At 52.1% G+C, this 26,469-nt stretch overlaps 2 protein-coding genes across 5 annotated transcripts; one reads left to right on the top strand and one right to left on the bottom strand.

Annotated features, from left to right (window-relative positions):
• Positions 1 to 1,310: 1,310 nt before the first annotated feature.
• Aldh16a1 (aldehyde dehydrogenase 16 family member A1) lies at positions 1,311 to 15,291 on the bottom strand. Of its 3 annotated transcripts, none has more exons than XM_041654579.1 (18): positions 15,146 to 15,291; positions 10,133 to 10,235; positions 8,694 to 8,820; positions 8,028 to 8,206; positions 7,873 to 7,950; positions 7,546 to 7,727; positions 7,309 to 7,461; positions 6,714 to 6,899; positions 6,312 to 6,407; positions 6,030 to 6,166; positions 5,804 to 5,909; positions 5,601 to 5,731; positions 5,054 to 5,221; positions 4,729 to 4,930; positions 3,023 to 3,208; positions 2,669 to 2,791; positions 1,911 to 2,112; positions 1,311 to 1,438 (listed from the first exon to the last, which is right to left on the bottom strand). In XM_041654579.1, the coding sequence occupies exons 1-17, from the start codon at positions 15,233 to 15,235 to the stop codon at positions 1,951 to 1,953; spliced, it is 2,409 nt and encodes an 802-aa protein (XP_041510513.1). In that variant the 5' UTR covers positions 15,236 to 15,291; the 3' UTR covers positions 1,311 to 1,438; positions 1,911 to 1,950. The 3 variants fall into 3 exon arrangements, with proteins under 3 accessions (XP_041510513.1, XP_041510519.1, XP_041510506.1); XM_041654585.1 differs by having other exon boundaries at positions 1,416 to 1,434; XM_041654572.1 differs by lacking the exon at positions 1,311 to 1,438 and having other exon boundaries at positions 1,858 to 2,112.
• Positions 15,129 to 22,380, top strand: Pih1d1 (PIH1 domain containing 1). 2 transcript variants are annotated; one of them, XM_041654594.1, is made up of 10 exons: positions 15,129 to 15,292; positions 17,640 to 17,733; positions 18,257 to 18,323; positions 19,035 to 19,214; positions 20,011 to 20,072; positions 20,161 to 20,242; positions 20,557 to 20,659; positions 20,830 to 20,905; positions 22,058 to 22,201; positions 22,288 to 22,380. In XM_041654594.1, the coding sequence occupies exons 2-10, from the start codon at positions 17,644 to 17,646 to the stop codon at positions 22,324 to 22,326; spliced, it is 843 nt and encodes a 280-aa protein (XP_041510528.1). In that variant the 5' UTR covers positions 15,129 to 15,292; positions 17,640 to 17,643; the 3' UTR covers positions 22,327 to 22,380. The 2 variants fall into 2 exon arrangements, with proteins under 2 accessions (XP_041510528.1, XP_041510534.1); XM_041654600.1 differs by lacking the exon at positions 15,129 to 15,292 and having other exon boundaries at positions 17,391 to 17,733; positions 22,291 to 22,380.
• The last annotated feature ends 4,089 nt before the right edge of the window (positions 22,381 to 26,469 follow it).

Raw genomic sequence — 26,469 nt, 5'->3', positions numbered from 1 at the left:
TAAGTCATCTGAGTTCACGCTTGTCTGCTCTGCTTCTTACAATACTTTTTTTTTTTTTTCGAGACAGGGTTTCTCTGTAGCTTTGGAGCCTGTCCTGAAACTTGCTCTGTAGACCAGGCTGGCCTAACTCACAAAAATCCTCCTGCCTCTGCCTCCTGAGTGCTAGGATTAAAGGTGTGCGCCACCACTGCCTGGCTGCTATTTATAATAATCTTGAGGGCTGTGAGACTTCTGATTTTGCCCATGAGAAAAGAACATCCTCTCTAGTAGAAAGAATACGGCCGACGCCAAACCTCAGGAACATCAGGATAGAAAGTAAGGCCGCTTCTGAGCAGCAAGCGCTGTTAGAGAGGAGGCTGCTCACTCAAGGACCAGAATGGTCTTGTCTTAGATACTGACTGTCTGTGCTGTGCAATTTTCTGCCTTTGCTTATAAGCTAGTCCTGGAATAAACTCTGGGCTGTTTGGCAGTTTCAGCATGACCAAACAGACCTCCCAATTCTATCCTGTGTTTCTCTCAGTTCCTTTCATCTGATATTTCCTTAGCCTTAGCGTCCCCCCAATGCAGGAACCCCAGCTGACTTTGTAGCAGCGGGCTCCTACAACAGAGGAGTTCCAGGACTGGCTCCATTCAGAAAACAAACAAACAAAAACAAAACAAAGAAAATGGATTAAGATAGCCTCCCTCTGCCCAGTCCCCCAGGCAACACTGATAAGCAGAGAGAGAGAGAGAGAGAGAGAGAGAGAGAGAGAGAGAGTCGGAAACAGAGAAGAAAGAGAAGAAAAGGAGGAGAGGGCAAGTGAGCACGCCTAGCCAGCATGCAGCGAGTCAACCAGTCAGCTATAGCCCAGATACAGGGTTACTGCAACACCTAGGCCATCCTGGCGTCTTCCATCCACTTCTCTTTCCTGTGGCCATCATATTCAGCCTCAGTGAGCATCGGAGATTCTGTATCTATTCATGTTTCTTGCTTTATGACTGTCCATGGTAAAAAGGCTTAGCAGAGGAAGTTAAGGAAGCGCAGGGTGTGCCACGTGCACACACATATAATCCCAGCACTTGGGGGGCAAACGCGGGAGGATCACAAGAATTCCAGACCAGGGGCTGCTGAGATGGCCTAGCTGATAAAATGACACTGGTTCTGACTGCTGAGCATGAACACCTGGGCGTGATCCCCTGAACCAACATGGGGGTGGAGAACTGATGCCCATAAGTTGTTTTCTGACTTTTACACACACACACACACACACACACACACACACACACACACACACACGGAATTCCAGGTCAGGAAGGACTCCATAGTGAGACCCTGTTTCAAAACAACTTTAATGTTTTTCTTCCAACTCAGGCTTGGAGGCACATGTCTGTGATCTGGCTCTGGCTGAGGCATGAGGATCGGATGTACAGACTTGCTGAGCTATACCTTGAGGCCTTGCTGAAAATGACCAGATGGGGAAAAACAAGCAAAAACACAAGCCAAACTACAGCTAAATCCATGGGGATTTGTTGAGAGCAAACACCTAGTCACAGCCTAGGTCCAGGAAGCCAGGTCCTGCCTGGCAGCTGTGTCCTCACTACCTGGCCCAGTACTTATGGCCCCTGGCTCTGGCTGCCACAGGCAGATCTCCTTCCCCTTCAGATGTGCTAGGATACAGATCTTCCAGCTCAGAAAGAGGGCTGTTGGGAAGGAGGCGGCCCACCCACCTCCGAGCCTTCCAGGGACTTCCCTCTAACTCCTATGACCCTAGAGTGCTGGATGGGGCTGAGTTCCCTTTAGCCATTCCATAAACAGTGTTGCCCCAGGGTTGTCTACAGGGCCACACACGAAGAAGCCACTGTTCCCGCACTCTCAAAAGCAGTAGAAGTTGCTCAGTTTATTGGAAATATGAGAGAAAAATTCCAAGCACCTTGTATCTCTGGGCATGCAAGAGTGGGTAGCTCCAGGCATCAGTCCCCCATCGGCAGCCATAGGGCCTTGGTTCGTGCTGCGTGCAGACTCAGTTCGGGTCCTGCCCCCTCGATCTCCTTATCCCAGGCCCTTGGGAAGCCCCTGTTCACCCACACAGACTTGAGGTTTCCTGCAGAGGCCCATTCCACAAACTGGGAGCCCTGGGATGGGGAAACATGTGATTAGTACTGCCAGTAGTTTAGTTGCCGAACAGCTGCTTCCTTAGCAACGAGGACTTGTGCCTGAGGACATAGTGCCTGACAAGGCTGGACATTCGGATCCTGCCAGCATTCCTTCCAGATGCAGAGGAAGTAGAGCCAGGGAACCCCGTCTTCCCTAGTGCTCCTGTTCAAGGCTTTTGCCAATCGGGACTTCCCTTCCACCAACAGATGGTTTAGGAGGGTAGACCTGGAGCTCAGGATATTGCTAGGGTGCAGTCCTTAGCAATAGGTCTTCCAAAATGATGACTTTGGGCAGGGGAGGCATTTAGGCCCTTTAAATGAAGACCCTCTTCCTTCAGGCAGTGGTGGCGCATGCCTTTAATCCCAGTACTCAGGAGGCAGAGGCAGGTGGATCTCTGTGAGTTCAAGGCCAACCTGGTCTACATTGTGAGTTCTAGGACAGCCAGGGCTACAGAGAAACCCTTTCTCAAATAAACCACCACCACCACCACCACCACCACCACCACCACCACCACCACCAAGGACTCTGAAGTACCTGGGCAGAACCGAAGTACCACAGGGCCTGGACTTCCTGATGTAAGGCCAGACAGCGTGTCAGGTGGTCCTGATCTCCTGTCAGTACGTTCACAAGGCCAGCAGGAAACAGGGTGGCTATATCCTAGGATGTGAGAGAGTAAGATGCCCAGGGGTCGAGCAGCAATAGGGCAGGTGAGGAGTGGGCAGCTGGGAGTGGCTGTAGGAGCTCCTACAGGGAATAGGATTTGGGTGATAGAGGCTTGGATGGGGTGCTGGGACTCAAGTTACCAAGGCTACCAGGACGGAGGAGGCCAGCTGAGCTCCAGAAGACCTAGGAGCAGCCATAGGCAGGAGGGGAGGCAGAGGATTTTACCTGACAGACCTCCAGGGCTGGAAGAGGACAAGCCCTACTGGGTACTAAGATCACAGCATTGCCATGGGCCAGGGCGGGGGCCAGCAGTGACACAAAGGCCAGCAGAGGCCACTCATCTGGACACACCACAGCCAGCACTCCCAGTGGCTCTCGAAGCCGGAGCACAGGGCCTCTCAACCCTGTGACCTACAGGGACAGAGGACACATCAGGACAAGTTCCCAGAGCCTTCTCCATTGCCTGCCCCCTTCTCCCCTCCCCACATCTGACATGTTCCTATGTTCAGAGCAACTCCAATAAAGTGTGACTAAGGGTGCTGGTTTCGGGAACAAAACCCTGGAGCCCAGTGGCCACTGCTGGCTATGTGGATCTGAATGAGTGAAACCTCGCTGGGCCTCTGTGTCTTGCCTTCAATTTGCCATGCTCCTGCCTCAGCCTATGGAGGAACTGAGATTTTTCAGTGTTTTGTGGTACTGTAGAGGGTTCCAAGCATGCTAGGGCTAGGCAAGTGTTCTCCCACTGAACTCTAATCCTTATTTGGGTCTGGTTTACTTTCTGATTTGTTTTGAGACAAGGTCTCCCTGTGTAGAACAGTCTAGCCTTGCACTCAGAGATCTTGCCTCTGCCTCCCAGTGCTGGGACTAAAAACGTGCACTGGGCAGGGGGAGGGGGTGGTGCACACCTTTAATCCCAGCATTTAAGAGGCAGAGGCAGGTGGATCTCTGTGAGTTCGAGGCCAGCTTGGTTTACAAGAGCTAGCTCCAGGACAGGCTCCAAAGCTACAGAGAAACCCTGTCTTGGAAACAAAAACAAACAAACAAACAAGGGTGCAACCCCTTCTGCTGATTTATGTATTATTTACTTAAATTATTTTGATATTTTGAGACAGGGTTTCTCTGTACAGCCTACTGACCTTGAACTGGAACATCTGTCTGCCTCTGCCTCCCGAGTACTGGCTTGATTTATTGAGTTATGTGTCTACATGTGTGCAGGAGGTAGGGAGACACAGTTATGTGCACATGTGAGTGTTGGAAGGGGAGCTAGGTAGTCACGGGAGGCTGTGGGCAAACCCATGCTCTGTGAGAACAGGAAGAGCTCTTTACTGTGGCCCATCTCTCTCTCTTTTATTTTGAAATGAATGAGCCAAAGTATTTTTGTTTTAATGTACCTGGTGTTTTGCCTGTATGCATGTCTGTATGAGGGTGTCAGGTACCCTGGACTGGGGTTACAGACAGTCATGAGCTGCCCTGTGATTGCTGGGAATTGAACCTGGGTCCTCTGGCTCTTAACCACTGAGCCATCTCTCCAGCCTTGCCACCTCTCCCTTTCCCTCCCTCCCCCCTCCCTCCCTCCCCTCCTCTTTTCTGGACAAAGAATTTCACTATGTGGCCAAGGGTGATCTGTCTGCCTCTATCTTCCAGGCCTGCACTACCATGCCTGTTTACAAAGCCTTCTTGTATGTAAGCGAGCCTACATTCCACAGATGTTAAATGGCATAACCTGAGAAGTTCTGACCATGTGTACACTCGCGAACACCCTGCTGTCCTTCCCCTCCTGCCCTGTCTGAGCCCTCTGGGTTCTCAGCCAAGCACTGATCTGTTGCTCCTCTCATCAAGGTTAGTTGTATCTTCTAGAACTTCTGGGGCTGAGCCTGGGCTCTGACTCCTGGCTGCTGCCTGCCCTGGCCACCTGCTTACAGGTGTCTGACCTGAAGTGTCTGGCCTTGGTCCTGAACCCACGTGCTCCAGATCTGGAGTCGCTTCACACTCAGCTCTACTTCAGTCTTGGCGACTGCAGGTGCTGCTCCGTGGCTCTCTAGTTGGGAGGCCAAGGCTGGCTTCTTACGCTCCAGTGCAGCTGCCAGGGCACACAGCAGGACTCCTCGGGCCACTGGAGACTGGGCCCCCCAGCTGTGGGCAAACAATGCAAGATATGGGAGGGGCATAGCCTGGCCTCAGCTATTCCCAGACAGGACTCCCAGCCCAGGCGCCCTGACCTCTGGGCTTCCCAGGACTTCCATTGGACCCTCTTACCCAGCGGCAGCCCGGTGAGCAGCTTCTACAGCACCTTGGACATCCTTGGCTCCACCCTCAGCCACACAGCTATAGACTTTGCCTGAAGAATCCTGGATGGGCATGGAGCGCCGGGCCCCAGGAGACTGGAAACGGCCCCCAACGAACAGCCCATAGGCAAGTGCTGGGCTGCACAGAGTGAGGGTGAGGAGGTGTTGGGTCCACTTAGACCCCATGCTCCATTATATTGGCTGGACCATTTCAGTTCCTGTGAACCTTTTGAACTCAAATTTTTATTGTCATGAACCTCTGGAGGACTCTGAATTCCTATCCCATGAGCTTCTGTAATGAGCCTCTAGGACACTCAAATTCCTATGTGCACCAAGGTACCCCTAGATTCTTGCTTCTGGGAAAGCTCAAACCATTGTAGAACTGAGGTTCTCCAGACCTAAGATTAGGACTATGAGGTCCTAAGACCCAGAAAGCTACACTCAGAACTGGAGACCCTAAGTGCCCTCTCCAGCCTCCTCACCCTCACGCTTAGACTACCAGGCCTGCAACAGCTCACCTGGGCTCTGTTTCTGGCTCTGACGGCAGTTTGGAGGGCACAGCAAGGCCAAATGTGTCATAGCTGAGACTCTCGCAAAGGAAGGGCTCCAAGGAAGGTGTCCCCAATGGCCACAGATACTCAAACAGACCCTGTGAGAGAGGCACGGTCACAAGGAGATCCGAGGGTGTGCAGAGATACAAATGCAAAAGGTGAGCACTCACATCTGGGCCCCCATGCCAGGAAGATCCACTCTCTTTGCAGCCGCCTATGGGCACCGCGGGGTCTCGGAGGCCATGGGCATTGATCCACACGATGCCCATCTTGAGCCTGTGAGGCAAGTAAAGACACCAGGGCGTGGGAGGGTAGGGGACAGGAAGCTGGGGCAGAGGAGAGGGAGATACTTGAGGGGGGATAGGGCAGTGGCAGAGGGGGAAAACACAGCCTTACCCGTAGCCCAGCTCCAGGGCCTGCCCTAGCCTCTCACTCCACACGCTGGCACTGCCTCCCCGTGGTGTCCCATTAGCCAGGGCTAGTGCCTCCTTGGCTGTGCGGAAAGGGGAAGCCACAACCACAGGCCACGGAACCTAGAAGGGGTGTCAGGGGCCTCCTGTCAGTGCTTCACCCATTGGGGGAGCAAGCTAGTGACGGTCTAGTGTGCTCACAGCCCCAGGTCACAGGGTCACCAGAACAGAAGGGCAGGGAAGGATGTCTGCAGTCTCAGAGTCTCACCTCAGCCTGGGCACATGGGGCAGCTGGAGGCAGGCCGGACACTAAGGCTGGAGAGAAGAATGGGCTATTGGAGGGTACATCACCAGCCTGGAATACCTGGGAAGGAGAAGAAAGATACAGATATAGATGTCTGTCCTCCCTAGACCTGACTGTATCTCAACCCTCCTTCCTAAACCTCCAGGCTTTGTTCTCTTCTTTGAACTTAGGTATCCAGGACTCCAGTTTCCTCTCTCAGACCCAGGGGTCCAGTCTCTAGCCTCCTCACTCAACCTGGACATCCAGACCTGGTCCTCCTCCCTCAGACTCAGGGGTTTTGGGCTTGTCCCAAAGCAGCAGTTTCTGACTCTCAAACAGGGGTTAGGTAGCCAAGCTCTAAGACTCTATTTTGTGACTGGGGCTTACCTGTCCACCCTGGCTTTGGGCTTCATCCACAAAGCTCTGGGCCAGGTCTCGGGCAGCAGTTCCTCGAGCCCCCATGTCTACAGCCCCATCCAGTCCTCGTCCACTCCGTAGCTTTGCCATCCTAGCCTGGAGTCGTCTTAAAGTTTCATCCCATACAGATTCCTGGATGAGGAGCCTGAGCCCCCCCTGTTGAAAAATGTGTATCAGAAGCAAGCAAAGTCAGGGGCAGTGTAGGGAGAACAGGCTCCCACAGAGAGCCGGGCCTCAGAGATGGAGGACAAGCAAAGTCAGGGGCAGTATAAGGAGAACAGGCTCCCACAGAGGGCCAGGCCTCAGGGACGGAGGAGCAGCCGTAGACGAGAGGTGCAGTGCACAAAGTTGGTGGCACATACGGGTAATCCCAGGAGGATTAGAAGTTCAAGGCTAGCCTGGACTATATAATGAGTTGGAAGCCAGCTTGGGCTACATAAGTCCCTGTCTTAAATAATACAAGGGTCCACAGAGCGGAAAGTAAAACAAGTTGGGAGTGAACACCCCAAGTCTTTGGAGCAATATGGCGGACCCCTGGATCTGAGGACGAGCACACAGGTCTCACCAGGCTGCGGTCTGACCAGATGGCATCCACCACACCTTCCACAGCCGAGTCCACGTCTGCTGAGTCCAGTAGCAGCAACAGGGACTCTGTGCCAAGGGCCAGGCCCAGCTGGGGCCCCTTGCCTGCTAGGCTCTGTCGCAGAGCGCGTCCTTCCTGAGGGAGGCCCACGGGTTTCAGCTGCAGCAGCAGCCTCCTGGCCCTCTGCCATGCCCAGCCCACTCCCAGCCCTTTAGATACCTCCACAGTTCCGCAGAAGGCCACCTTCTGGACTCCAGGTTGGGAGGCCAGAACAGACCCTAGTGAGGCAGGGCCACATACCACATTGAGGATCCCTGGGAAAGAGCCGAGCTCCCCTGCCAGCTGAGCCAGGAGGAGAGGCGTTGGGAAGGCTGGGGGCACAAGGACCACCACAGTGCAGCCTGGGGAAGGGGAACAACTGAGGAATCCTGCAGTCCAGTCTCTGGCTCTTTCTCGCAGTCAGGGTCCAGGTGTCAGCCCTCCTCCCTCAGACCCCAAACATCCTCCCTGAGAAAAGGGGATGGGGAGGACACAGCCCTCACCTACCCACAGCCAGAGCAGGGCAGACTCTCCACATCATGTCCAGGAAAGAGAAAGAAGTTGGCAGGATGAAGCCAACGACTCCTGCGAAAAATCCATAGTGAGGGCTGGACAGGGTGGTTTACTGCATGGGGAGGGCTCCGGGACCTACAAGTTCTCACCCATCGGCTCCCAGCCTGCCAGTGCCTTCTCCTGGGCATGGGCCTGGACGGCATGGTACTGGAGCAGTTGCTGGGCCAGTGGGACATCTCCATCGCGAACTTCTCGAACAGCCCGCCCAGTGACCAGGGACTCCAGAGTCCACAGCAACTGCTGGTGCTTCTGGATAATCTTGGCCAATCTTTGGAAAACGTAAGGAGTTGGTTCTTGCCCAGGGCAACCTGGACTATAATTCCCACAAGCCTCTGGGGCAGAACCATAAGTTATCAGGGACAGCAGGTACCAAAGCTGTATAGGAAATGTAATCCATGGGAGCCTCAAAACTCTGGGGGGGGGGGGACACTATAGAATGGTCCTGGTCCCCAATTAGCAACCAGTCCCAAAGATACTAGGAACTTGAACCGGAGTCTCTGATCCAATTGCATTATGGGAAATGGGATCTTCATAGCTGTCCCTAAAGTGTGATGGGAAGCAGGGAGCTTGGATTCTGATGGAGTGCTGAGAAACCGAGCCCCCACGATAGGACACTGAACTGTGGGAAACAACAGCTATCCTGGCCACTAGAGCCCCACATGCATGCGGGAAACATGAGCCATTAAAGCAAAAGGCTCTTTGGAAATGGAGTCCCTGTGACTCCTGAGGGACGAGGCCTGGTTGGGCTTCCTCACTGGGTCAGGTGTTGGGCTCGAGCAGCTCCAGGCAGTTGGCTCCAGGTCTGAAAGGCTGTCCTTGCTGCATCCACAGCTGCAGCGATGTCCTCAGCCTGCGCTGGCAGGCAGCTGGCCAGGGTTTCTCCTGCGAATCAAGTGGGGGACGGATTGGGAAGCCCTTGGTGACCAGGGAGGCAGAGAGTCAGCCCTTCCTTCTTCAGCCACTCCCTGGTCACCGCGCTCACCGCGTCCCAGAGGCCAGGAACCAACTTCCTTTTCCTTCTTCCCTTTTCATTGGAGTTTCAAACTTTTATTTATTCATTTGGATTTATTATGTGTATGAGTGCTTTGCCTGCATGTGTGTATGCACATAATACACTCAGTGCCCATAGGGGTCAGGTGTCAGATCCTCTGGAGCCAGAGTTACTGGTGGACTGGTGGTTGTGAACCCAGGTCCTTTGACAGAAGCAGCCAGTGTTCTTAACTACTGGGCCATCTCGCTAGTCCCTCTCTTACTATGTCTTTTAAATTTATTATTTATTTTGTTTTTTTTTTGAGACAGATTTTTTTTAAAAATATTTATTTATTTATTATGTATGCAATATTCTGTTTGCGTGTATGTCTCCAGGCCAGAAGAGGGCACCAGACCTCATTACAGATGGTTGTGAGCCACCATGTGGTTGCTGGGAATTGAACTCAGGACCTTTGGAAGAGCAGGCGATGCTCTTAACCACTGAGCCATCTCTCCAGCCCCTTGAGACAGATTTTGTGTAGAATCTGCTGTCTTGGAACTCACTGTGTAGATAAGGCTGGCCTTGAACTCAGAGATCTGCCTACCTCTGTATCTGGAGTATTAGGATTAAAGGTATGTGTTACTACCACTCAGCCCTTTAAATCTATTTTTAATTATGTGCATATATGTGTGTCTGTGTGGTACGAGCACTGGAGTGCAGGTCCTCCTAGAGACCAGAAGATGGCATAGGATTGCCTGGAGCTGGAGTTGCAGGTGGTTGTGAGCTACCTGATGTGACCCTGGGTCTTCTGAAAGATCATTAACACTTAACCACAGAGCCGTCTTTCTTCTTCTTCTTCTTCTTTTTAAGTGGCTCACTATGGAGCCAAGGCTGGTCTGGAACTCACTCTATAGTTCAGACTGGCTTTAAACCCATGGTCTTCCTGCTTTAGCTTCTGGGTTGCCCAAGCTAGAGGTATGAGCCACCACACTTTGCTTGAGGAAGGAAATTTAACAGAGAGGGGCTTCAAAGAGCTTTCTGGGGTACACTAGGAACTGTAATTAGTGAGGCTGTTACTAGGAGAGATGAGAACCCTCATCCCACGACCACCATCAATGGCGGCTCTTGCTCTCAGGAGCCTGAGTACAGGTCGCTGGGTATGTATACGGCTGCAGCTCTGAGAGAGGCCTTTGTCCTTCCCGAATGACTGGGGTCATCAAAAACCTGTGATAGGATCCTGGCAAGGCACTGGATTCCTGTGTTCTGGCTTCAGCCACGTTCCATTGATATAGTGGCCCAAGAGGCGGTTGTGAGTATCCAGCCAGGCCTGGAGGAAGACAAGAGTTTGGAGAAGGGCCTGAGGCAGCTGGGGCAGCTCAGTACTTAGCCAGAGTCTCCTTGAGGAGACACTTGAACTCTTGCCCTCAGCTGATGCTTTTCCTTCTGGTTTTTTGTTTGCTTTATGCTGGTGATTGAACTCAGGGACCTATGCGCTATCAAATTATACTTCCAGCCCATTATTATTATTATTATTTCTACTATGATTAAAACATCTGAAACTCATGTTAGCCAATACTCAGCTATACTCTATACAGCCCTAGCACTCAGGCTAGTCTGGGCTACATAGCAAGATCTTGGACTCTTTTTTTTTTCTGTTTCTCTTTCTTTTTTAGACAGGGTAGTCTAAACTCACTGGTGCCATGAATGAACTCCTGAACCTCCTGTCTCCTTCTCCTGTGTGCACTACTATACCTGGTTTAAATAGAATATGTTCAAAGAAAAATAATTAATAAAACATTTCCTTCCATAGAGAAATGACCAAGTTTGGAAGCACACAGTAGTGTTTGTTTGGTGCTTGGTGCTGGGATGGAACCAGGGCCTTGAGCATATTAGGCCAGGGCTCTACTGCTTAACTTAATTCAGCTCTGTCAACTTCACACTGGTCCAGGACACCTGGTGTGCAGGACACCGTGTCCCCAGTCAGCATTCTGCAAGAAATATCACCTGTGCTTCTCTGTGTCTTGTGGGGCTGCTAAGCTAGCCAAGTACATCCACTCCTGCAATCCTGCTCCTCTGCATCTCAGCCACCACCACTGGGAGAACAGCGAGGACTCAACAGGCTTAATGCCATGCAGCCCCGTGCAAGTGACCAGGCTGTGGAGTCTGTGCCTGAGGCTTGACAAGTACTTGCTGCACAGGCCTGGCCTGGCTTTCAGTCACAGCTCTGGTACTTAACTACCATGTAACTGTTATTATTTTGTGTGTGTGCACACTGTATGTGAAGGCCAAAGTCTGATGTTGGGTGTCTTCCTCAATTGCTGTTTATCTTGTTTTTTAAAAGACTCATTATTGATTCATTTTTATATGTATGAGTGTTTTTCATGAATGTATGTGAGGCATTACACATATGAAGTGCCCACAGAGGTCAGAATACAGAGGCAGTGTCGCTGGAACTGGAGTTACAGGTGATTATGAATTGCCATGTGCCTGGGTCCCTTACAGGAGCAAGTTCTCTTGACTGCTGAACCATCTGTCCAGCCCTTCTGTCTTTTGTCAGAGAGGGTCTCTCACTGAACTTGAAGCTCAGTTTCAATTAGCAACTAGCCGGACAGCAGGCCCGAGGATCTTCCTGCCCCAGCCTCTTTCACAGTGGAATTACATGTGTGTTGCTGTACTGCTTTTTACGGTTTGTTTGAGACAAGGTCTCCCTCTGTAGCTCTGGCTGGCCTAGAACTCACTCTGTAGACCAGGCTGGTCTTGAACTCAGAAGCAATCCATCTGTCTCTGCCTCCCGAGTGCTGCGGTTAAAGCTGTGCGCCACCATGTCTGGGTGGATTTTGACTTGTGGGCATGGGATTTGAACGCAGGTCCTCACTCTTGTGCAACAAGCACTCTGCTAACTGAGCCATCTCTCCAGTCCTCTAACATATAACCTTAGCCAGAGGCTTACTTATTTATTATTATTAGCTATTAACTGAGCCATCTCTCCAGTCCTCTAACATATAATCTTAGCCAGAGGCTTACTTATTTATTATTATTAGCTATTAACTGAGCCATCTCTCCAGTCCTCTAACATATAACCTTAGCCAGAGGCTTATTTATTTATTATTATTAGCTATTAACTGAGCCATCTCTCCAGTCCTCTAACATATAACCTTAGCCAGAGGCTTATTTATTTATTATTATTAGCTATTATTTTTTTGAGACGGGGTTTCTGTGTCACCCTAACTGTCCTGGAACTCGCACTGTAGACCAGGCAGGCCTCTAATTCAGATATCTGCCTGCCTGCCTCCCGAGTGCTGGGTCAAAAGTGTTCACCACTACCAGGCTTAGCCAGGGTTTTCTAACACTCTGCCCCTGCTAAAACATCGCCAAGCCTGCTGACAAGGGAATCACCCAACAGCACCTCTTCAGTTACTTCTGTGGCCTTTACTGTGCCTTACTCTCTACGCAGGCTTCATGCTGCTTCCTCTTCCTGCTTACATTTCTGAGGTTATTAAATCCAACATCTACTTCCCACTTTCTGTTGCTTTTCCCTTATCTTGACAATCGGGTTTGTCATTTTTACTTTTATTTTTTCAAGCAAAATGGGCTTGGTGTGGCAGCATAGGGCTATAACTTGAACAGTGAAGCAGGAGGATCGCCATGATTTAAAGGCCAGCGGGTCTACACAGTTAGTCCCGGGACAGCCAGGGAGGACTAAAAAGCAAAACAAGAACAAAAATAAACAAATAAAAATCTTTTAAAAAGGAAAACTGTCACCCAAAAGTCCTAAATTGAAGTGTGCATAGGGCCAGAGCCATTCGGAAGTGGGGCAAGGGCATGTGAGCTGTGCATTAAGTATACTGGACGACAGTTGATGCTATGGGACTGAATAACAGGGCTGCTGTGCAGCAAAGCCTTATCTGTTAGGAATAAAGGCTGGAATATTTATGGGAAAGCAGCACCACAGCTGGCATTTGTTTAGACCACTCTGGAGAAAAGAGAAAAAGCAGAAGGGAGCACTGGCTGGGCTGCTGACTGCTGAAGTTGTGATGAGTACACGGGAGTTCCTAACAGTGACTGCCATGTGAAAGATGGAAAACTTCCTTCAAAGGGAAAAACAAATCCCACAAGAATGTCCACAGGGTTCTGGCAGGCCACAGGAGAGGGAGACGAGCGTCTGTTGGACACGGAGAACTGAAAATGTCTCCAAAGAAGCCAAGACAATTGGGTCCAGATGAGTTTTGTCAGGGAACTAGAGCCAAAAAGTTGCCAAACTTTGGAATTTTATTTTGGAGAGAAATTAGAATCCAGGATGTTTAGATGGAATTAATTGTACAATAATTGACATTTCCAAAAACAAAGCTCAAGCCAAGGAAAACATGTTTGCTTAGTTGAGCTGCTCAGATTGTAAACTTGAGACTTTTGTTAGAGTAAATGGGGAGGGCGGGAGGGGGATGGGGACAGGAGGAGATAGGCCAGACAGACACACATGCACGAGAACGTGAAGTGATGGGTTCAGAATCCAAAGCATGGTGACGGGACCAGCTCTTTCTCTCATTTTTTGAGACTGTTTTGGAACTCATAATTCTCCTGCCTTGTCTTCCAAATGCTGGGGTTACTGGTGTGTCCCACTATGTCAAAACTCCTTCAAGCTGTGTGGACTATGGGCAAAATGACTCAGCTCATCAACCCTGGGTTCTGTCACTAAAATAACAAGAATAATCCCCTCTTCGTTGTTCTGCAGATTAAGTGAAATCATGCTTAGCACAGAGGTTGGCACAATTCATCTATCCATCCATCTCCGCCTTCGACCTACTACTGCTATTCCGGGCATTGTACCACTAAGTAGTCTCCATCTGCGGCTATTCTCTGCATTGTGCCCAACCTCTCACCAGCATCTGTATTTCTAGTTACTCCTAGTGCAGTATCTTTTTACGCTGGCATTTCTCTGGTTGGTATCTCCACTACAACTGTTTGTGGAGAAGCCCAAAGGTCAAGCAACACTAGACTCCACCTCACGACAGTCAGTCTCCATACCACCAGAGCCCAGTGTCTGTCCTATGCCTGGACTCCATGCAGGGACAGTTGACCGGCCTCCAGCCAGCTATCAGAGTTAGACCCTGCCCTCTTAACCAGCACCTGGTGTCACCTCCTTGCACCTCTTCATGAAGCAGCCTGCCTCCATCTTAGGCTTGACACCATCTTATAGTAAAGACACAGTAGGTTGGCTCATTCATTCCTATTTTCGACTAAACCTGTTTCTCAGGGATTGGGCTATGCCCAACCTGGAACCTTAAATGAACTACAAATAGTTTTGTGCTGCCTGCTACAGGAAACGGCAACCATGCCTTTGTTTCAAAAAGTTGTAGCCATCTTACAAGACTATCTTTGTTTCAAGAGGTTAGGGCTACCTTGTTACAGTCCTGTCTGTTTCAGCAAGCTCATTCTAACTTGCTGAGTTTATGTTCTGCTCCTGAAACCTCAAAGACTATTTTGCCTTCCGAATTCATTTGGAAACCTAAAATATAAAAACCCTATCTTCCTCACATCCAAGGCTGACCTCTTGAACCCCGCCTTAGAGTAGAAATAAAAAAAGCTTGCTTTAATTAATTTTGCCATGATGATTTAAGTCGGTGTCTTTCTCCTCTAATCTTTGGGATTAACACTTTTAAACTTGAGTGTTATGATGCTAATGCTGTCCTTCCGAAGCTGGAGCCCATCTGGTAGTGAGGATTATCTCTCCAATCCCCTTAGTATCTAGTGGGACCAGGAGCAAAAAAATCCCAGGCACCTACTAAATTCCACCAGGAAGCCAAGTGGGTTCTGGAAAACCCTGACGGCTTACAAGAGCCCTAAGAAGTCCAGGATCATGAGGCTCTTAAGGATTAATTATGAACATGAAAAATCTCTAAAAGAAACCCACTAAATTGAAGGGTTCAAATGGTCCCTGAGGATCATGGGAACTCATAGGGGTTGGGGGTTCACAGGAAGTTCTGACCAACTTGGGGTTCTGAGCGTTCCCGTGAGTCTCCGAGGAACCACCCCTCCCTGACGGGTGCTGAAGAAACGCCACGGCGGCGTGCGGCAAGCGATCCCGTCCACGAGACTCGCGGCGGGAATCACGCGAGCTGTGGGGGGGAGGGGGGGCGGAGCTTCCGAGAATACCGCAGAGGACGACGGGAACCCGCGCGCCAAATGCAGCCCGTAAGCCTGAGCTAGGGAGTAGACCGCCGCCGCCGGGCAAGCTCTCACCAGTGCGCATGCGTGGCTCTCCGGCACCGGTCCGTACTCCAGTGTCGTGAAAATCTCGCGGGCGCAGGGTCGGACACGCGTGGCCGCCATCGCTCGCCGAACGCTTCCGCGGAGGACTGCCTGACGAAGGACCTTGGGAACGTGGAGGTCCGAAGGGCGGCACCTCCCACTCCAGTCAAGGGGGCGGGGCCCACAGGCTAGGGCGTGGCGCGAGCTCGAGGGCGCGTCCCTCCTCCTTTAGAGCCACACCACGGCTCCCGTGGGCGGATGCTGGGAAATGTAGTTTCCTGGATAACAGCAACGGGGCGGGGCGGAGATCTCCGCATTAACAGAAGGGCTCCAGCGTTGGGAGGACAGCATATTGTCATTTTGACTCTTTAGAAAAATAAATTGGCCGGACGGTGGTGGCGCACACCTTTAATCCCAGCACTCGGGAGGCAGAGGCAGGCGGATCTCTGTGAGTTCGAGACTAGCCTGGTCTACAAGAGCTAGTTCCAGGACAGGCTCCAAAACCACAGAGAAACCCTGTCTCGGAAAAAAAAAAAATTGGAGGTGGGGGTAGAAAGAAATAACTGGAGGCAGATAGTGCAGCTTTTAGTCCAAGAGTCCACTAGGGAACAAGAGCTGGCACTGGGTCTCAGGAATAGTTGAAAAGCAATTTTTTTGTTTGTTTGTTTTTAGAGATAGGTTTCTCTGTGTAGCCCTGGGGACAGGAGTCGCTGGGCGGTGGCAGCACAGGCCTTTGATCCAGCACCTGGGAGACACAGACTGGCAGATCCCAGGGTTCGAGGCCAGTCTGGTCTACAGAGCGAGTTCCAGGACAGCCACGGCTACACAGCGAACCCTGTCTTGAAAACCCAAAAAGAAATAGAAAGAAAGGATCAGAGCATAAGACCAAGTTCTCAACACAAAGGAGATTTATTTGCCGGAGAGGGACAATGACAGGGGGATAGGAGGCCATGGCTGGGGGAAGGATATCGGCCCTGGAGGAACAAAGGGCTGCCTCTGGATAAAGTGGAGGCAGACGTGGCACATGGGGAAATGGCAGTTTATAAAGGGAAAGGGGAAGCCCGTGTTATGGTGAGGTGTTTAATTTTAATTGGCCATGTTAATTAGGGTAGCCAAAGGGGACTGGGGACTTGTGATTGCTGGACTACTAGGCCTTGTCGGTCAGCCTCAGGAGTAGGAAGTGGCCAAACAAGGGACTAGACCTTGGTGGCTAGTTTTAGGGGTGTAATCTATGGTTTAGCAGGGGAGAAGGAAAGAGGAAGGGCACGGGCAGCAGAGCCGTGCTTGCCATGCTCTGGCCTTCTAGAGCCCTTTCAGTCCTAGAATTTGCTCTGTAGACCAGGCTGGCCTCGAACTTAGAGCACCACTTCCTTCTGCCTCCCAAGTACTGGGATTAAAGGTGTACACCACCACCACTCAGCTAAAAATATTTGTCTTTTACTGGTATGGGTGTTTCTCCGCATGTATGTCTGTGCACCACGTGGGTACAGTGCCTGTGGAGGCCAGAAGAGGGCCGTGGAGCCACTGGGGCCGGAGTTACAGGCAGCTGTGAACCACCAAGTGGGTGTTAGGAGCTGAACCTGTCCTTTCTGAAAGCAACGTGTTCTTAACCACTGAGTCATCTCTCCAGCACTAATATTTTATTCTTTTTAAAGTAAGCAAAGATTTGCTTTTGTTTTGCGTGCATGGGTATTTTGCCTGCCTGCAGGTCTTGTGAATCACCTGCATGGAGTACCCCCAGGAGGCCGGAAGAGGGCGTTGGATCCCCTAGACCTGGAGTCACCATGTGGGTGCTGGGAATCAAACCCTGGTCTTTTCGAAGACCAGTAGGCTCTCAAAAACTGAATTATCTCTCCAGCTTCTCCTCCCCATGGTTTTTTTATAAACAAAAATCTTCATTTTGCCCAAAAAGGGTAGTTATTAGTATTGAAATTAAGGGTGTGTGTGTTGGGTGGGTCGGACCCAGAGCCTAACACACGATAGACAAGAGCCACATACAGAGATACTAAATTTTCAGAGTGACAGTCCTTTCTGCACTGAACCGCCCGCAGTTGTTAGCGACGAGCAGAAATGTAGGTTTTATTGATTCAAGAAGTATACCGTTTCGCGAGCCGCCTCCGGTCTTACTTTTGATTGGCTAGTTAGGGGGGCGTGACTTCAGCTTTCTAAAACAAATTGTCACGCGGGGCCTGCTTGAATGATTGGGCTTTGAGTCTAGGAAGTGTGATTACTTCAGTTCCTTGGTTACAGAGGCCGGAAGTGTGTCTTTCATTTACGCATCGGCCAAACAGGACCGATCAAGAGACCCAACACGCTTGAGGAGACAGTGCCTTCTTCGCACGGAACTGTAGACCATTACCAACACAGATCTTAGAGTTCTGGGTAGAGTGCGGTGTGTTAGAATCGACCGAGGTCCTGCAATAAACTGGCTTCGTTTGTCCGGGAAAAGTTCTCCACGTTTTGAACGCCTAGGACTTTTTTCCAGGGCCATGGCGGAGTCGAAGCTTCTGGCACCAGAGCTAAGCGATGCAGAGTCGATGGGTGATGAGACCGTGCGGTTTCAGGAGATGCTACTGCAGGTGCGGCCTGACTGGACTTTTGGGAATCTGGGTGTTTAAATATTTATACACTGGCGCTCAGAGATGCTGCTTCAGTTCCCAGAATGCCCTGCGGTAGCAAGGAGGCCTATGGGAATCGTAGTTGTTTAGCTCAAAGTTTACTAGCGTTTAAAAGAAATGGAGTTGGGGTGATCTTGGGAGTCCTGTAAAAAGAAAAGGGAGCTAGACTGTATAACAAGTGAGCCGGGTGGTGGTGCCGCACGCCTTTAATCCCTGCACTGGGGATACACAGGCAGGCAGATATCTATGAGTTTGAGAACAGCCTGGTCTACAGAGTGAGTTCCAGAACAACCAGGGTTACACAGAGAAACCCTGATTCAAAAAACAAAACAAAAACAGAAACATATAAATATATAATATTAGTAAAAAACCTGTGCTCCCCAGCCATCACAGACGAGGTGCCCTATAAACATTTGGGAAGCACATGAGGGTTTTGACAGGACAGAAGTATCATGGAGGGTTGTTTTTTTTTTTCCCCTCACAGGCTTCCAAAGAGCTCCAGCAAGCCCAGATGGAAAGGTCAGAATCTACACAGATCCGGCCCCAGCCTGGTGAGAAACAGATATAGATATATAGGAACATATATGTGAATGTTTATATACTTATAGATGTATATACACATGTATGTATATGTGTGTATGTATGTGTGTGTGTCTGTGTGTGTACACATAGAGAGATTTAGAGTATCCCAGAGCAAGGATGGGAGACCCTGAGAGAGGTCAGGAGAAACTAGGAGCAGGGGACACAGGATGAAGTAGAGAGATCATAACTGCATACAAAGGCCTAGAAGTAGTTAGGTGAATGCACAGGTAGGAAGATCAGAAATACTGGACCACAGAGAGCAGAGTGGGAAAGTAAGAAAATGTCAGGGGCCTGAGGGAGGTAGAGGGGAACAGAGGCCAGAGCCAGAGAGTGAGAGGAGCCAGCAAGAGGGTTGAGCAAGGAAAGGCCTGGCACTCAGCCTGGTGACTCCTGAATGTTGTTCTCTGACTATCACACACAACAACTATGGCATGAATGCACATGCGTGCACACACCCACCCACATATACACACAAAGTAAGTGCATGTAATAAAAATTGAAATGGAGAAGGAACTGGGTGTGGTGGTGAGGGCCTGTAATCTCAGGAGGCAGGAGTATCCCAAGTCTGGGCCAGCCTCGGTACAGAGTGAGAGACCTTGTCTCAAAAAAGGGAGAGGGTGGGTGTGGGGTGAGAACGAGACTGCCCAGGGACAGATGGCCAAGATAAACCCACTGTGCAGGTTTCTGCATAAAGACCAACTCATCGGAAGGAAAGGTTTTCATCAACATCTGCCACTCTCCCTCCATCCCTCCCCCGGTGGACGTGACTGAGGACGAACTGCTTCAGATGCTGGAGGAGGACCAAGCTGGCTTCCGAATCCCCATGAGCCTGGGAGAGCCACATGCCGAGCTGGATGCAAGTCAGTACCCTCAGAAGACACCAAGTCTCTTCCCTCAAGATCCTGCGATTCTCAGGAGCTTCCAGTCAGGGTTGGGAGCCAGAGCGGATTGACCCAGGCCTTCAGGGAACATGCCCTGGGGCTCTTCACTGAGTTAAGGAGGCTTCAGAGAAGGCTGCCTGGAACAGTAGTAGTCTGATAGAAGATTTGAAGAGTTAACTGGGCAGTGGTGGCGCACGCCTTTATCCCAGCACTAGGTAGCACAGGCAGGCAGATCTCTGTGAGTTTGCGGTCAGCCTGGTCTACAGAGCGAGTTCCAGGACAGCCAGGGCAGACAGAGAAACCTGTCTCAGGAAAGATTTGAAGAGGGTTTTAAGCAGAGACGACTAGTGAGCTGGGCATGGTGGCTCACTCTTACAGTATTAGCTCTTACTGAGGCAGGAGAATTGCTGAAAGCTAGAGGCCATGCTGAGCCACATGGGAAATTGACAAGGGCCATGTCTGGGGGATACAGTGACTAGATTGATGGGCATCAATGAGGAGAGACTAAGTGTGGACAGTCAGGGTTCTCTAGAGCAGGTGGGCAGGATAGAGGGAGGTGGTTCTTGGGGCCACTGGAGAGGATCAGGGTCTGTCTTGCGGATATGGGCATCAACCTGGAGTTGAGCCTGGAAGCCAAGAAGGACCTGGTCAGAGTTGCCTGGGAAGTGTGTGCTGGTCTCACTTCCCATGTCTTGGATCTGGTCCTTGGGTAAGTTCTCGTTTTGGGTGTTACGCGGAGGGTTGCAGGGCCCTTGTTCCTTCTTTCTTTCCACAGAAGGCCAGGGCTGTACTGCCTATGATGTTGCCGTCAACAGCAACTTCTACCTGAGGATGCAGGTGGGGTGTATGTAATGGGCAAGGCCCTGGGAGGGTGCTTACCCCAACCCCGTCCCCACCATCCTGTCTCTTGTTTGTCTCACCTTAGAACAGCGATTTCTTGCGGGAGCTGGTGGTCACCATTGCCAGAGAGGGGCTTGAGGACAAGTATGGTTTACAGCTAAATCCAGGTGAGAGGCCGGAGGGCCGTGGGAACGGCCTGGATGGCACACTGGGAGAGGTGAGTCCAGTGTGTCAGTGATTTTCTCCACCAGCTCTCAGCAGGGGGTGGAGCTTCTCGGGAGTGAAGGTGGGGCTGAGAAGGGGCGGGATCAGGAGTCTACTGGGGGGGGGGTGGGTGGTGCTAAGGTGGGTAGGACCTCCTAAAGTCAAGATTGCCAAGTCAGAGCAGAAGGTGTCTGGGAAGGTGGCCTAGCCTCTGTGGACTGGGAGGCACCACCTGAGGGAACCCCACTTCAGCGACCTCCCCCTCTGCAACTCTCAGAATGGCGCATGCTGAAGTATCGGTCTTTCCTGGGCTCCATCTCGCAGCAGAACATTCGCTCCCAGCAACGCCCTCGGATCCAGGAGCTGGGGACCCTTGAAGGGTGAGCCTTCATGAATACCAGGGCTGATGACCATCCTGGGTCTCTTGGAACGCAGGGACAGAACTGAGACTCAGAGTTGGATGAAGGGAGGAAGGGACAGGAAGCCAAGTAGAGGGTGCAGGGCTGTCAGACCAGGTGGTCACCCTCAGTCTGCCATTGTTCCCATACAGCCCAGAACGGCCTCACCTGAACCTTTGGTTGGAAGCCCCTGACCTCCTCTTGGCCGAAGTTGACCTCCCAAAGCTGGTGAGTGCCGGCTTTTTAGTCAGAGAAAAGAACTAGAGACTGGACACCCTGGGACTGGGTCAGGACATCGAGGAGCCAAAGTCCTGGGTCTGAGGGAGGAGGCTGGGCCTGGACTCCTGGGTCTGAGGAGGGAGGCTGGGGCCTGGACTCCTGGGTCTGAGGAGGGAGGCTGGGCCTGGACTCCTGGGTCTGAGGAGGGAGGCTGGGCCTGGACTCCTGGGTCTGAGGGAGGAGGCTGGGGCCTGGACTTCTGGGTCTGAGGAGGGAGGCTGGGCCTGGACTCCTGGGTCTGAGGGAGGAGGCTGGGGCCTGGACTCCTAGGTCTGAGGGAGGAGGCTAGGACCTGGACTCCTGGGTCTGAGGAGGGAGGCTAGGGCCTAGACTCCTAGGTCTGAGGGAGGAGGCTAGGACCTGGACTCCTGGGTCTGAGGAGGGAGGCTGGGCCTGGACTCCTGGGTCTGAGGGAGGAGGCTGGGCCTGGACTCCTGGGTCTGAGGAGGGAGGCTGGGCCTGGACTCCTAGGTCTGAGGGAGGAGGCTGGGGCCTGGACTCCTAGGTCTGAGGGAGGAGGCTAGGGCCTGGACTCCTGGGTCTGAGGAGGGAGGCTGGGGCCTGGACTCCTGGGTCTGAGGGAGGAGGCTGGGGCCTGGACTCCTAGGTCTGAGGGAGGAGGCTAGGGTCTGGACTCCTGGGTCTGAGGAGGGAGGCTGGGGCCTGGACTCCTGGGTCTGAGGGAGGAGGCTGGGCCTGGACTCCTGGGTCTGAGGAGGGAGGCTGGGCCTGGACTCCTGGGTCTGAGGGAGGAGGCTGGGGCCTGGACTCCTAGGTCTGAGGGAGGAGGCTAGGGCCTGGACTCCTGGGTCTGAGGAGGGAGGCTGGGGCCTGGACTCCTGGGTCTGAGGGAGGAGGCTGGGGCCTGGACTCCTGGGTTTGGGTTAGGTCTCTGGAGGCAGTGATGTGGGGCTGTCCCCAGACCCAGAGAACCAGCAGGTGCAGCCACTGCTCTCCGAGTCTGAGTTCCTTGAGACTTAGAGTTACTGTCCTTTGATTTTGTTTGCATTGTTTTGGTTCTGAGGATTGAAACCACAACACGACCTTGTAGCCATAGTTTCCCAGTGCTGGGGCTGTGGGCTGACCTTACCTCTTCCCCAGGACGGAGCTCAAGGGCTGACCCTGGAGATTGGAGAAAGTCACCTGGTGATGGGAGGCTCCCAGCAACTGTACCGCCTCAATGCCTCCATTCCCCTGCGGATCAACCCTGAGGCAAGCAGGGCTGCTTTCCACCACCGGAGAAAGGTACCTGGTGGGACTTGAGGAAGCTGGAGCCTTGCATCTGTCGGAGGAGGCTGGGTCCTGAACCCTCGTTCTCTTCCCTTTCTCAGCAGCTGATGGTGTTCTTGCCCCTCCTGTCAGTGTCTTGACCGGAATCTCCTTGTATCTCCAGAGGTGGCGAACATGTTGGTGTCTTCTCTAAATGTGAAGTAAACTGTCTTTCTTTCCAGCTTCAGAAATGAAGACGTGGCGGGCGGAAGGGAAGAGGGCTATCAGCTCTGACCCTGGTGTCCCCTAGACGTCCCTGGCCTTCTGGACTCCTTTCTTCATCTCCCCTGGGCCCCAGAGCTGACCCTACTCCTGTGCTCCCACTTCATGGTCCCAGAGCATCCAGGCTCAGCTCTGACCCCTTCCTTCCTAGACCGTGACTTCCTACAGACACCCAGCAACCTCAGAGAACAGTGTCCCACATCACTGACTCTTGCTTTCCCTCGTTCTAGTGCCCCCTTCTCTAGAATGGCCTTCTTCATGCAGTGGGTGCTCTCTTGTGATGGGGTTACGCTACCTGATCTCTTAGCAACCAAACTCAAGCAGCGTTTCTGGATCTCCTGCCTCTACTCCATGAACTCTGTCCATGCCTGGGGTCCAGCTTCCTATCACAAACACACCCAAGTCTACACCCCCCCACACTTCCTGCTGACTCAGCTGCACTTCCTCCTGGCGCAGCCTGCTGGTCTCGCCTTTGGGACACTCCTACTCTACTTCCCAATATTCCTTCCCCTTGTCAGTACTGCTGTAACCCAGGGCCTCTAATGCCAAGCCTGTGCAAGGGAGTCAGTGGTGACGCATGCCTCGCCTTTAATCCCAGTGCTCAGGAGACAGAGACAGGTGGATCTCCAAGTTTGAGGCCAGCCTGGTCTACAAAGCTAGTTCCCAGGCTACACAGAGAAACACTGGAAAAACGTGCAATGCCAGGCATACATCTGCTGCACCGTTGAGTTTCTCTCTCTCTCTCTCTTTCTCTCTCTCTCTCTCTTTCGATTTTCGAGACAAGGTTTCTCTGTAGTTATTGATGTCTGCCCTAGAACTAGCCCCTGCTGCTGAGCCTGAGGACTGGAGATCCTTTTCAGTGCCCCACGTGGTAGAGGAAACTGACTCCCAAAAGTCGGCCTCTCACCTCTACAAGGCGCACTGTGGCGTCCCAGCCTGAGCACGCGCACACACACACACACACACACTTCAGATTTATTTATATGTATGAGTGGTTTACCTGCATGCACACTGTTTTACCTGCAGAATTCAAAAGAGGGCGCCAGATCCTCTGGTCATGAGCCATCGTAAGGGTGATGGGAATTGAACCCCAGCCCTCTGCAAGAGCAACAATGCTCTTAACTACGGAGTCATCGCTCCAGCCCCAAACGTAGTTTTTAGCTTTTGTTTTTTTGTTTGGTTTTTCAAAACAGGATTTCTCTGTGTGGCCCTGTTTGTCCGGGAACTCGCTCTGTAGACCAGGCTGGCCTTGAACTCAAGAGATTCCGGGCAGTGGGGGCACAGGCTTTTTTAATACCAGCCCTCAGGAGACAGGCGGGGGGGGGGGGGGGGGGGATCCCTGAGTTCAATGTCAGATGCTCCACAGAGTGAGTTCCAAGACAGACAGGGCCACACAGAAACAACCCTGTGTTAAAGAAAACTACAACAAAACCAAAAACAAGGCCATACCGTTGCTGAGAAAAGCTGTCCTGTAGCCAAGCTTGGTGGGTATGCCTTCAGTAACATGCTCTGGAGACTGAGGCAGGAGGATGACAAATTCCACGCTAGTCTGTACAACAGCGACATCGATCCTGCCCCAGGATGTCGGCAAGCAAACTAGCGAGCCCTGCCCACGTGAGGGCGCAAGGAAGCCTTAGCCTCTAAGGCGTCTTAGCTAGAACAGTCACATCTAGAAGCCGTGGGCATAAAGAAACGTGGGGTGGTGGGCGTGCGCGGGGCTGACTCAAGCGCGAAGGTCACCGGGGCCTCTAGTTCAGACTGAGGCCCTCCCTGGGCCACCGAAGGACTAGTTTCTAGGTCCTAGAAAAGTGTGAGGCCGGGCGCGCTCCTCCTTCCTCCGTCGCCATGGTGACGGTGCGGGCGACCGCCCGGGATTTGGCAGCGGCGGGGGCCCCCTTCCCACTCCCTCCTCCTCACCATCTGCTCCTCCCTCACACCTGGCCCAGAGCCGCGGCGCCTCCTCCGCACGCAGTCCGGGACTCCACGGCCGCCAGGTGGCGCGTGCGCGCGGCTCGCCCGCCTCCCTCCTCCCCGGGGACTTGGAGACTCGACCGAGATCGTCCGCGCCCGCCTGCCGCCGCTCGATGGGCTTCTCTCGTCCCCTCCTGGGCCGCATCATGAAAATTTAATCCCAAATGCATTTGTGGTCCGACGCGGGGAGAGAGACGGTGGGGAAACCAGCACCCTGCTGAGACCTGGAGCTGGAGGCGCACAGGGAAAAGCGTTGGTTTGAGGGCCACCAGAGAGTTAGGGCTCCCCCCACCCCAAGAGTTGGGATTGGAATCTGCTGGGAAGAGGACTTGGGCAGGAACAGATCCTAGGACACAAGAGGAAGTCACAGCTGGGACAGACTTAAGGGGAGGAGCCAGGCCCCAGAACGCAGAGATAGGGTGTCCGCAGGAGTAGGGGGACACATCTGGGGGATGGGGGTTGAACTCAGAGGAAGAAGCTGCGACTCAACCGATGGGGCCCAGAGAGTCATAGAGCCTAGGGATATTTTAAGGGAGTGCGAAGGGAACCACTGGCACCAAGGGCAATGGTGGTGGACCCGGGAGTAGGGAGCAGAATTCTAAGGGATGAAAGAGGAGAGTTGAAAACTCAGAAAGACAAGGATGGAGGTGGATAAACCCCGAGGAAAAGTAGAACTCGAAGGGAATAGTGGAATCGGAAGAGTATGGGGAAAGCCGATCCAGTGGCACAAGAGGGTCCTAAGTTCAAGGCCAGCCGGTACAGAGTGAAGGCTGCGGACTTGCCTAGCGTGTGTGTGGCTCTGGGACCCACCCCAAAGGAAAGATGGGGCTGGAGAGATAGCTCTGCGGTAATTCCAGAGGCCCTGGGTTCAGTTCCCAGCACCCACATGGCGACTCACAACTCAGTTCAGGGGATTCAATGCTACTTTTATTTATTTATTTTGGTTTTTCGAGACAGGGGCCTCGAACTCACAGAGATCCGCCTGCCTCTGCCTCCCGAGTGCTGGGATTAAAGGCGTGTGATACCACTGCCCGGCTTCATTGCTACTTTTAAGTGTGTGCAGCTGCTAGGCATACAAGTAGTGCAGATAGACATGCTGGCCTTCTATATGACATTCTGTGCTCACACATAGAATTAAAATTTTTAAAAACAAAAACAAAAAAACTTTTTCTTTTGAGATAAAGTTTCTCTGTGTAGCTTTGGCTGTCCTGCAACTCTCTATAGATCAGGGTGGTCTTGAACTCAAGAGATTCACTTGCTTCTGCCTCCCAAGAGCTAGGATAAGAGGTGTGTGCCACCATGCCCAGTCCTAAACAAAATCAATTGGCTTTTCTCTGTGTAACCCTGACTGTCCTGGAACTTGAGCTATAGACCAGGCTGGCCTCGAACTCAGTGATTCACTTTGCTTCTGACTCTGAGTGCTGGGATTAAAGCTGTGTGCCATCATTGCCCAGCTTTTGTTGTTTGTTGTTTTGTTTTGTTTTTCGAAACAGGGTTTCTTTGTGTAGCTTTGGAGCCTGTCCTGGAACTCACTCTGTAGACCAGGCTGGCCTTGAACTCACAGAGATCCGCCAGCCTCTGCCTCCTGAGTGTGCGCCACCACTGCCCGGCTTCCCAGCTGTTTTTTGTTTGTTTTTTGAGACAGGATCTCTGCCTCCCCAAGTCCCGGGATTAATTAATGGCTTGCATCATCACCTCCCGTCTCTCTCTCTCTCTTTTTTTTTTTTTTAAGAAAAGAAAATGAGAAAGTCAAAGATCAGATGGAGAAGTGAGCTCAGCACGGAGATCAGGGAGGGAGGGACCTAGAGAGCGTGGACGGTGCGGAGTAATTTGGTAACAGGATTGTAGTGGGGCACTAGGCAATTCAGAGTTCGGTTCCAAGGGCGTGGCCTTGAGATGGCCAGGTAGAGGCTCTGGGACGCGAGAGTTAAAGGAGAGAGAGGGTCTAGCCTGCAAGATAAGGGGCTTAACTGACTGGCCTACAGTCCAGGTAGCTGAGTGGGAGGAGAGAGAGGGCCCTGACTGCAAGGGGTGGGGCCTCTTTGGGTGGG

Source organism: Microtus oregoni, unplaced genomic scaffold, assembly GCF_018167655.1.
Source record: "Microtus oregoni isolate MIOR12 unplaced genomic scaffold, Mior012 000000F_ref0000247, whole genome shotgun sequence".
NCBI lineage: Eukaryota > Metazoa > Chordata > Mammalia > Rodentia > Cricetidae > Microtus > Microtus oregoni.
The sequence above is the reverse complement of the archived record's forward strand: the minus strand, read 5'-3'. Positions and strand labels throughout refer to the sequence as shown.